The sequence below is a fragment of the Leptodactylus fuscus genome, chromosome 6, assembly GCF_031893055.1.
Source record: "Leptodactylus fuscus isolate aLepFus1 chromosome 6, aLepFus1.hap2, whole genome shotgun sequence".
In the NCBI taxonomy this organism is placed as follows: domain Eukaryota; kingdom Metazoa; phylum Chordata; class Amphibia; order Anura; family Leptodactylidae; genus Leptodactylus; species Leptodactylus fuscus.
This window is the reverse complement of record NC_134270.1, coordinates 88,613,391-88,625,557: the sequence shown is the minus strand read 5'-3', so window position 1 is coordinate 88,625,557 and position 12,167 is coordinate 88,613,391. Positions and strand designations below refer to the sequence as shown.

At 42.4% G+C, this 12,167-nt stretch overlaps 1 protein-coding gene across 1 annotated transcript in view; it reads left to right on the top strand.

Annotated features, from left to right (window-relative positions):
- The window catches only part of IL11 (interleukin 11), a 73,799-nt gene extending 63,898 nt beyond the window's left edge, over nucleotides 1-9,901 (top strand). Inside the window, exons 4-5 of the mRNA XM_075279050.1 lie at nucleotides 5,686-5,844; nucleotides 9,734-9,901. Coding sequence (XP_075135151.1) covers nucleotides 5,686-5,844; nucleotides 9,734-9,901 — 327 coding nt within the window. The remainder of the gene's footprint in view (nucleotides 1-5,685; nucleotides 5,845-9,733) is intronic.
- The last annotated feature ends 2,266 nt before the right edge of the window (nucleotides 9,902-12,167 follow it).

Sequence of the window (12,167 nt, the reverse complement as noted above, 5' to 3'; positions counted from 1 at the left end):
TGAGGGCTATTCCCGTGTTCAGGAGAAATTGTGTAACAAAATTTGTGGAGATTTTTCTTTTTTATCCTATTGTTAATATGGAAAATTTGGGGCTAAACTGACGGTCCCAACATTAATAAAATTTGTGAAATGACTGTAGGGTCGAAATGTTCACTATCCCTATGTTCTATGAGGGTTTAGTTTCCAAAATGGGGTAACTTTTGGGGGCTTCTATTGTATTGATAGTTTAGGTGCTCTACAAATGCGACATGGTACCTGAAAACTATTCCAACAAAATCTGCCCTTTAAAAGCCAAATAGCTCTCTTTCCATTTGAAGTCCATTTTCCCATACAATAGATTAAAACCAAATATGTGGTATTGTCTTGGTCAGTGGCAATTTTTTAACAAAAAGTGTGGTGCTTTTTCTCCTTTAAGCCCTTGGGAAAATGCAAACTTTGAGAATAAAGTGATGTTTTAGTAATTTTTAACTTTCACATCCCAATGTAGTAAAATCTGTGAAACATCTATGGGTCAAAATGCTCACTATACCCTTTGATAACTTCTGTCAGGGGTGTAGTTTCCAAAATGTAGTAACTTTTCACGGATTTCCATTGTATTGGTACTCTAGGGGCTCTGCAAATGAGGTATGGCACCTGAAAACTAATCCAGCAAAATCTGCAAATACGCCCATTGTTACTGCTTCCCTTCCGTTCGCTGCTGTGTGCCCAAACATCAATTTACACCCACATGTGGGGTATTTCTATGCTCTGGAGAAATTGCATAACAAACTGTGTGATGCATTTTCTCCTTTAATCCTTTAAGAATGGGTTAATTTTAGGGCTAAATGAATGTACTGTATTAGTGAAAAAAAATTAAATATCTAACTCAAATGTCCATACTGTTTTAATCCCTGTGAAATGCTTAAAGGGTTAACAGACTTCCCACATGCTGTTTGGAATTATTTGAGAGGTGTAGTTTTGAAAACTATGTAACTTGGGGGGGGGGGGGGGGGGGTGTTCTAATATATACAGTGCCTTGTGAAAGTATTTGGCCCCCTTGAACTTTTCAACCTTTTGCCACATTTCAGGCTTCAAACATAAGGATATAAAATTTTAAGTTTGTGGGGAAGAATCAACAAGTGGCACACAATTTATTGGATATTTTAAACTTATTTAAGAAATAAAAAACTGAAAAGTGGGGCGTGCAATATCATTCGGCCCTCAAAACAACATTATGCAGGCTATCTAGTTAGGACTGAAACAGATCTTGGAGTTTAATGCAAGCATGAGGAGAGCAGTAGTAGTATACACTAATAAGCTGAACCATACCTCCCAACTTTAGAATAACAGAAAGAGAGACAAAATGAGCAGTGCGCACAGCGTGCCGTGGCAAATTTAGCTCTGGCCACTTTTGTGTTGACCTTGCCCATTCTCTTTTATTTTTCACGTGCCCCCACCCAGTATAATCCTCCTACAGTCACCCGTACAATTCATGTCCCCCCCTCCATCTCTCCCCTAGTTTCATATACCCCCTTCACCTGCCCTCAGTTTCATGTCCCCCTCCATTGCTCCAGTTTCATGCCCCCCCTCCATCTCTGCCCCCAGTTTAATTTCGCCCCCTCCATCTCTGCCCAAATTTCATATTGTTCCCCTCCCCCCTCATCTGCCCCTAGTTTCATGGGCCCCTTCATTATGTTCCCCTTAATGTTTACAACAAAACACTGATACTCACCTTTCCCTCGCTCCCCCGCAGCTATCTCTGCACTCTCACTCATAGAATTGTAGGCGTGATGTGAGTGATGTAATCACATTGCGCCTGCACATCCAGGAGCCAGATCACAGCGATAAAGCAGGAGCTGAGCTGTGACAGCTCCTGCTTTACTCGCCTGTGTATTCAACTATTATGAATAGCAGGATACTTTTAAATAAAACTAAACAATAATATCCTGTGGAGCCCAACTGGGCTCTGAGCCGCAGAGCTACTCTGGTGTCAACAAGGCAGTTAATGTCACTGCTGGGCTACAACACCATCTGGGTAAACAGAGAACTTAACAGATAAGATCTCTGCAGGACAGAGCAACCGCAAATGAATACAAAAGTCTTGCAATTACTCCACTGCAAGACAAACAGAAGCAAGACCGTGTGCTCCCAGTTACTTTACTGGGGCACACCCACTACAGCTACCTATTGTTGCAGCACAACCAGGAACCTACCCATGGCCTATCCCTACAAATGATAGGGCTAAGAGCAACCTATATTTTGGAAGGGAGACCCACTTCCACAAACATATAAGACATAGACAAATCATCGAACAGTGCTGGTTCACACACAGAGCCACAGCACCACACACAGTGTAACAAGTAATGATTCTGAGTTGAGGCTAGGGCAACAGGCTGAGTCACCTGCCTCATTAAATAGGAAAAGGGTGGTCCCAAGCAGCTGCCCAAGCCGGGTGCTCACTGGTCGACACCCCTGTCAGTCAGGCAGCCAACCACGCCCACCTGGCTGCAGTTACTCCACTGCAAGACAAACAGAAGTATGACCGTATACCAGTGACAAGGAGGGAATGACAGTGTGTTACGGTGCCACAACAGAGGAACAGGCTGCGTCCCGACCCCTGGCCGCATCTGCCACAGTGTCCTAACATCAACTCATCTGCATCCATAGGACGCAGATGAGTTGAAACTGGGACATATCTCCTGCCAAACGGGACTGTGGGACAGGACTCCTAATCTGGGAATGTCTTGCAGAATCCGGGACTGTTGGGAGGTATGGCTGAACCACGTCAACAGATTTTGGCCCAGATCACCACCAAAGCAGTCTGTTACAGGCAATGGAGTTAACCACTTTGGACATTAGAGAAGAGCTGTAAAAAATCCAGCCAGGGAAAGCAGCTGGCCCAGACAGCATTGTAGCAAGGATACTTCATGTCACAGCAACCCAAGTGTGAGGTTTTTTTTTTTCCATACTATTTAGTAGAAGTCAGAGTGAGGCTACACAGAATTAACAGATTTTTCGCCCAATCACACTCAGACCCAATCAGACCAAAAATTGTAATTTAATATAAAAAAAACCACACACACACAAAAAAAGTGGGTACCCAGAGTCCTGACATAGTGGACTTTAAACTATTTTGTATACAGGCTGAAATTCATTAAAATTGGAACGTTATATCAGATGTACCCTACAAGGGACCATTCTTTCCTCATTCAATCACTCAAGGTTCTGTTGCCTGCAGCAACTCTCAAATGAATCAATAGTGGTGGGCAGTGAGGAAAAGTACAAATAAGTTGTATGCAATTTTGTTGAATGGAGCATTGTGCATGTATATAGTTACATAGTATAGTTGAAAAAAGTCATATGTCCATTAATGTTATTTTGCTCTAAAAAGGAATATAATTAGGTTTGATCTTTTTATGTGGGATCGAGATCGGTGTTTTTTTCCCACAATGCTTTGCTTAGCCTTCACACTGAGTATACGCTGTATACTCAGTGTGAAGGCTCCGCTGCAGTTCCATAGGAATGAATGGAAGCAGCCGACACAGAGTCTTAACCCCCTGTGCGCCGGCTGCCTCCATTCATTTGAATGGGAGGCTAAACTAAACATCTCTAGCAGCTACTTACCTCTAGACATGGCTGCTCTGGTGCCCTCCTTCTTCTTGCCTCGCTGCCCCGGGTCCCAGGTTAATGTTTAAAGCGCTAGGTAGGCGGGGCTTGTGGCTTAGAGTGTGGGCGTGTACAGGGTGGGGAGACGTGACGTCTCCCCTCCCAGTACCCGCCCACACTCTCCTAACCCGCCCACACTCTCCTAACCTGGCAGGGAGGGGGCAGTGAAGGGAGAAGAGAAGCGTGGAGCGGCAGCGAGGCAAAGAAGAAGGCACCGGGCACCGGACCAGCCATCTCTGGAGGTAAGTGGACATCAGGGGGGACTAAGTAGGCAGAGGATTAAAAAAAATCCTCTGGCTACTTTATCAATTCACTACACAGTGTGGATTCTAACAATTGTTATATTCCATGCTGTATAGTGAATAGGATTGCTTTTAAAATCCAATCTCCGATTAATAAAAAAATCCCATTGACTTGCATTGGGATCGAGATGGGGTTCGAATGAAAAATGATCGGAAATCGGATTTTAAAATCGATCCTGAAAAGTCAAGATCGGCTCAACCCTAAATATAATTCTTTTTTAAATGTGACTGCTGTAACCAGCTCCTGGGGTAGGCTAATTCACAGATTCACAATCCTTACAGTGAAGAAGCCTTGTCAGTTTTTGAGATGACACTACTGTTCAATTTTGTCTGTACTTTAACCCTACAGAATACGGAATATGTTGGCGCTATATAAATAAAATGCATTATTATTATTTATATAGGGCACTCAGGCAGACTTGTGGACCCCATTATCATGATTGCTGGGGGTCCAATTGTTAGGATTACTTGTTCCCTATCCTATGGTAGGTAATATGTGTAAAAAGTGGAATAACTCCTTAATCCCTCTAATTGTGATGATTGGATATCTTGTTAGAATTCGTTTTGTGAAATATCCAGCTCCTAGCAGTCATTTTGCAGTCATTTTGCTTCTAAATAAGTGAACCACTGATTATTTTAAACAGGACCTTTCATCAGATTGGGCACAGACAGTTCTATATACTGCTGAAAAGCCGACAGAGCGCTGATTTCAGTCCCGGTACCGTAGCGCTTTACAGTCAGAAGGGCGTTCCTGAGTCTGTCAGGTACGTCCTTCTCCACAGCAGCGCCTATCGCGCTGTGCTGTGTGAGCGGGGAGGAACGCCTCCCTCCCTCTGCTCACAGTGCTCGTCCATAGACAAGTACAATCAGGAGGGGAAGGGGCGTTCCTCCGCAGTCTCACAGTACAGTGCGATAGGCGCTGCTGTAGAGAAGAACGTACCTGACAGACTGTCAGGAACGCCCTTCTGACTGTAAAGCGCTATGGTACCGGGACCGATAGTGCTTTACCTGGGTCACAGATCGGGAAAGCCGATAGTGCACTGAATTCAGCGCACTGTTGGTTTTCCAGCAGTATATAGAACTGCCTGTGCCCAATCTGATGAAAGGTCCTCTTTAAGCTACATATAATTATAGCATATGCAGCAACAGCCCATATTAATATCCAGCTATAGACATTTCCAGGCATCCCTATGGCTTTATCCACTGGGTGTGCAGCTTTAAGGGTGTTCCAATGCAACCTAAGGCTCCGTTTCCATGGAGTTACGTGCCACGCATTCAAACATGTATACACGTGTCAGAGTGTGAGCGCTCAAAACAGATCACTTTCACATCAATGTGTGCCGGCTCATGCGCGCTTCACATTGAAATCAATGGGAGGCTTTTTAACCCATTGGAATGGAATGGAACCTAAGGGTATTCTCATTCTGTCTTCCAATGTTCCCTTTATTTATAGAGCAGGCCCTTACAAATGTTGTAATAGAACAAAGCAATGGAAAACTCGTGGGCTACACACTTGGTTATATTCACAAAAGAACTGATAATTGTTTAAAAATTTAATGATTGAATATTCACTGATCAGTCAGGTAGGCTGCAATTGAAAATTTTTTTCCCAACTTTGAAATCTCCCTTTAAAATTAATATATGTTTATAAATTTGCACAGATAACATTTTTATATGATTATGATAGTGACTTGTTATATGATTTTGTTTGAAGCAAAATTTCTTTGTTTTATTATAGATTCCAGCTGGTTTAACAAAGCTCAGCTCAGAATTGTTTATATATCAGAAGCATTTTGACTGGCTGAAGAAATCTGCTCATATTGTCCGTCCCCTAGATCACGAATTTACTAGCATCCATAATCGTATTGACAAGCTGGTTAAAAAAATTGACTTATTGGTATGTAGATGGCAACAAATTTAAAAAATATATGCAGATCCATTTTAGCAGTTTTTATTTCTTTATAATAGTAATTGTAATCTACCACTGTGCATTACATATTATATTATATATGTTCCATCTTTGGGTGATTGTCTCATGAAGCTAGCCATGCAATTAGCTGATTGAAGTCAGTCTGGCTTCTTAAGCCACCAGGCAATCACGTTTTATATCAATATTATGTTAGTAATAGATAATCATAATATTATTTTTTTTATTACCATGAAAAAAAAATTAGTCTCAGACAAGAAGTTGGCCCTAGACATCCCACAACCAGACAAGAGGTTGTGGTGCAACCCCTGTGGCAGTGGGCCCCTAGAATCAATTCTACTGGTTGGTCCTAGACATCCCAATATGGCACTGCACAAATGTATCAAATATTACATTAGTATGTAATATTTGACATATTTGTGCAGTCTTAGGCTGCCTTCACACGGAGTAACGCTGGACTTGTAAAAATCCTCATTCACAGCCGTACATGTGAGCAATGCGGAAGGCTCCCGAACACTTCCTATTCACTTCAATGGGAGCACTCGTAACGCCGGCTTTACGAGAGCCTTCCGCAGCGCTCGCGTGTACGGCTGTGAATAAGGATTTTTACAAGCCTGGCGTTACTCCGTGTGAAGGCAGCCTTATACTGAAATGTCTAGGGCCAACCACTGGAATTGATTCTAGAGGCCCACTGCAACAGGAGTTGCACCACAACCTCTTTAAAGCGATTGTCTGTGCAAGTCAGTTTATTCTAATTAAGGCCTGGTTCACATCTACGTTTGAAATCAGTTTTTGAAGATGTAAAATACTGATTTCAAATGGATTTGCCAAACTGTCCGGACGAAAACTGTGTCAGTATGTAATCCGTATGTAATCAGTTTTGACCAATCAGTTTTTCTTTTAATTCCCCCTTCTTCATTCTGAGCACGTGCAAAATGAACACAAATTGATTGCTGTCAGGACGGGTTCACACCTGTGCCCGGTCTCCGCTTTGTAGATTTTCTGCTCAAGAAACTGGACAGGAGACGGTAACCGGCAGTCAGTTTTCAACCCCATTCACTTGAATGGATTTGCAAAGTGTCCGCCCGTGAACGCCCATGAACGTCTTGTGCCTCTCTGTGGCAAAAACCTTTTTTTTAACCAGACACAAAGTCGGACATGCAGGAATTAGTGTTTAAAAAACAAACAAACGGTTTTGCCATAGAGACCAGAAGACTCTCACAGGCGGACACTGACTGCCGGGTTTCCGTCTACTGTCCAGCTTCTTGGGCAGAACATGAATACCCACAAAGCAAAGACCGGGCGCAGGTGTGAACCTGCCCAAAGTATGTAATCAGTATGTAATCCGTTTTCCATAGACCTCAATGTTAAAACATAACGGATTGCTTGCTGTCCATCTGGAATCCTTGTTTTCAGTACGGAGACAAAGTCAATGGGTTTTCATCTGGACAATTTGAAATCAGTTTTTGAAGATGTTAAATACTGATTTCAAATGGATTTGCCAAATGCAGATGTGAACCAGGCGTAAGAATTTTGCTATCTATTTAAACTGAGTAGCATATTTTTACTATGCCAGTAAACCACAGGTTTTCAATTTAATGTCATTAATTTTTAGATTAAAATGTTCTACTCTTTAGTCTATGTCTATAAGGTGCTCTTTTTGCTGAAGAACTGTATTCAGTTTTTAATTGCAGTAAAGCGTAGAACATGTTACTTATGCATTTCATCTGTATGCTAAGGGATATTAAATTGAAAACCTCAGGTTTACAGTCGTCAAAATACAGCTGATGCTAGATTTACACTAGCGTTCTGATTTAATAAGCTACCCTGCAGAAAATCCATGGGTCCCATAGACTATAATGGGGTCCACTGGGTTTCCACACAAAATCGGAGGAGAGCAAATTCCTGCTTGCAGAACTTTTCTCTTTGCATATTTTAAAGAGGACCTTTCATGTCCTCATGAAAGTGCGGTTTAATATACCGCTAGAAATCTGACTGTCGGCTGTCCCAGTAGGTGAAATGCTCCCTCTGACTATACTATAACATAGTATTGTACTGTCAGAGGGGGCATTCCTTACCACCCAGCAATGATGCTGAGTTATGAGGAACACTCCCCCTCCAATACAAGTCTATGGACGAGAACTGTCAGGGGGGCGTTTCTTACAGGTCGGCAATCACACTGTGCTATGAGGAACACACTTCTGACAGTAGAGAGATTTTGGTGCCAAACCTGTTATCTCCACCACTGGAGCACATACCAAGAAAGTCGACAGTTCGCAGAAATCAGCATATTGTCAGATTTTTAGCAGTAAATAAAACCGTACTTTTATGAGGTCATGAGAGGTCATCTTTAAGCGGAATATGGGACAAAGTCCCCAAACGGTAAGCTAATAGTAGTGTGACCGCAGCATGAGATGTATGGTCAGCTGCATATATTTCTCATTACTGAAATAAAAAACTGCAGGCAGTTCTTCAGCAAAACAGCACAGTGCAAATCAAGCCTCACAGTATGCAGAAGGCACTAATTTACAAAAGGATTGTGCAAACACAGCCTTGCAAGACAATGAGGACAATGGATGTGGGCTCTGAGTTTGGGGATAATGGAGGGTCACCATTTAGAGGTTCTGACCTCTCTGACTTAATACACAGTCCAGTCACATTAATGTGACAACCTGTAAAAATCCAGAATAACCACCTTTTGCAGAGTGGACCACTGCGAGACGTGTAGGAAGAGAGGGGATATCGTGATGATGTTCACTGGGATGTTGAGCCATTCCGATTCCAGTGCCGTGGGCTCTGCGATTGAGGATCCACGGCGCGAACAACCCAATTGAGGTGGTCCCACAGATTTTTGATTGGGTTAAAGTCTGGGGAAATTGCTGGCCAAGGAATTATGGTAAACTCATCCTGGTGCTCCTTGAACCATGCACGTACACTGCAAGCTTTATGACACATCACATTGTCCTGCTGGTAGATGCCATCATCCTGAGGAAAAACAATTTGCATGTAGGGGTGAACATGGTCTGCAAGGATAGATGCATACTTGTATTGATCCATCGTGCCTTCCACAATGATGAGTGCAACCAGATAGCTGATGACATGTGCCTTCTGCGATTGGTTATTTAACATCGACGTCAAAAGTAGGCAGTGGTCACATTAATATGATTGGACTGTATATTCTGTGTATTGTATGTCACCCTCAAATGTAAAGCACCATGGAATTAATGGTGCTATATAAATAAACAATAATAAAAATAATATGGATATGACTCATAGGATGTACGCTAGTTTGGTGCACTAACTGCAGTTATGTGACTGGTACTGAGTGTCCACCCTCTCCATGAATGGTAGACTTCAGTGGATAGTCCTCAGTATTTTGTATATTTGTATTTCTGCTATGAAGCATAGTGAGTTGTCTGCAATCAATCACTTCAAACATTGTCTGAAAGGTCCCTCAAGACCTTCTTTGCAATTAAATTTGATCTCATTTTCTGTGACCTGTATTTTAAGGGCTAGTTCACACGGAGTTAAGGCGTGCGCATTCTGGCACGTATACACGTGTCAGAGTGTTAGCGTTAAAAACAGATCACATTAATTTCAATGTGTTGTTACGGGTGTATAATGCGCGTAATTTTACGGCCGCAAAATTATGCGTGTTATACGCCTGTAACGACACATTGAAATGAATGTGATCTGTTTTGAACGCTCACACTCTGACACGTGTATACGTGCCAGAATGCGCGTGTTAACTCCATGTGAACTAGCCCTAACTTGTACGCTGTAATACATCAATACATACTGTACATTCACTGTACATACACTCATTTATATGAACTTTTTCTATTATTATTTGTTTCAGATGACAAAGATGAATATAGCACGAGTTAGTGATCCACCTTTGCCACAGCTTCCTAACACAACCACCCAGTGGGGTGTAGTGCAAACTGGTCATGCTATCTTTCACCACTTCCACCTCTTTTTGGATTACACTACACGTGTTGTAGTTCTGATGAAAAGCAAATTGTAGACAACAATCCCAGGTTAAAGGTTTTCTCCAGTAACAGTATAATTGCAATTTCAAGAAAGGCCCAATGTTGCATATTTTGCTATGGGTTTTTCTTTTAGCCAAACCTAGTACTGGTTACAGAAGAAATAGGAAATGCCTAGAAACCATTGATGCTTCTCCATTCTGTTCAATCCACTCCTTACTATGGCTCAATAAACCGCAGTAAAATCTGCAACATAAAGCAGCTATTCTGCAACACGGGGCCTTAGCCTTAAACCGAAAGTGACATTTCCTGATCTTCACCTATTGTGCCTGGTTTATGAAACAAGTACATAAGGACTCTGTATACTTTTTTGTGCATGGTACACTGATGTCTCTGATCTATTAATAATGATATTTATTTATTTATTTTACTTAATATTATTTAATTGTTTTAAGTCAATATGAACTAGAATAATTTTTCTATTTATGTCACTTTTTATATTTAAATATTTATTTATTTTTTTTTTTAAAAAAAGAACTGATTACCATGTTGTTTACATTTTATGAATAGCCTCAGAAAAAATGACAGCATTGTTTTACTCTCAATGATCAACAATTAAAAATGGTGATCTACTGGGAGCAAAATTTATTGTCTTGTCTTCCTTTTTGCTTTTCACAATTTTGTTTATGCTAAAAACCATAGAAAAGAATCCAAGGGAAAATCACTAGAGATGAGCGAACACTAAAATGTTCGAGGTTTGAAATCCGATTCGAACAGCCACTCACTGTTCGAGTGTTCGAACGGGTTTCGAACCCCATTATAGTCTATGGGGAACATATACTCGTTAAGGGGGAAACCCAAATCCGTCTCTGGAGGGTCACCAAGTCCACTATGACACCACAGGAAATGATGCCAACACCTCTGGAATGCAACTGGGACAGCAGGGGAAGCATGCCTGGGGGCATCTAACACACCAAAGACCCTCTATTACCCCAACATCACAGCCTAACAACTACACACTTTCCACATTCAAAAAAACCTCTATCAAAGTGGGAAAATACCTGGAAACCTTCTTTACTCCCCAAATGGATGGACACAAACCCCAATTTAAGCTCAACAAACAGTAACAACCACCCCTTTAAATCACGTTCCCCATGACAACCACGGATGGAATAGACAATGGGAAATCCAAAAGCCCTCACCCTTAACTGTCATTTTGAGTGTGTGTGTGTGTGTGTGATGTGGTAAGACCTTCCAAAATTCACTTTTCTAGCCCTTAACATGAGCCCTTCCAACAAAGTTACAGGACCTTAAGCTGAGCTACCAGCAGAGATTGAGGCCCTTGGCATGAGTAGAGCCTTGTACCAGCAGTGTTTTTGGCCCTTGGAGTGAGTAAAGCCTTCAAAATACAGTGCTTTTGGCCCTTGGAGTGAGTAGAGCCCTGCACCAGCAGTGTTTTTGGCCCTTGGAGTGAGTAAAGCCTTGCACCAGCAGAGTGTTAGCCCCTTTAAAACTCTTTGCCCCTAAAACAGTGGTTCCGGAACCATCACTCTCATTGTGTTGGATTGATGCAGTGGATTGGACTGAGGACCCAGACATTGACCTTCATTTTGACTGTCAAATTGATAACATTTTGGCATCAAGTCCTGGGGGTAACTTTGATTTAGAGGACCGCAAAGGGGGAGAATTGGCTGCAACCACAACTACCGGTAATGGTCCTCTAATTTCGGACTCTACATTACCTATACAGGGTTCTGATCAGGTGTTAATTGTCCAAACAACATGCTCCAGTACTTTAGATGTAGATCAGAAACCACTTTCCCTTCTGACACCAGATTTAACCAAGCTTCACCATCATCATCCTGCTGAGATGGAGCCACTAAAGGAAACCTTGCCCTCAAAGGCATGTCCTGGAGCTGCGACTGAGCCAAATGTAAACACAGAGTCCTTTTGAACTGAACAAAATTCACCAGCAGTGTTTTTGGCCCTTAGGGTGAGTTGAGCCTTGCACCAGCGTGTGTCCCGTAACATCAGGTGGGCCCTAAGTTCTGCACTTTGCACAAAAGTTCCACTTGACCACCGACGCGTGGACAAGTGCATGCGGCCAGGGACGCTACATCTCAATCATGGCACACTGGCTGAATGTAGTTGAGGCTGGGACCAGGTCGCAAACTGTGGCAGCCTGCCTTGTCTCTCCGCCCAATATTCCTGGCAGGAGTGCTGAAACACCACCCTCCTCCTCCTCCTCCGCCCTTGAATCGACCCCAACTACTGGTGTGGGGAGACATCAGCAGGCCGCAATAA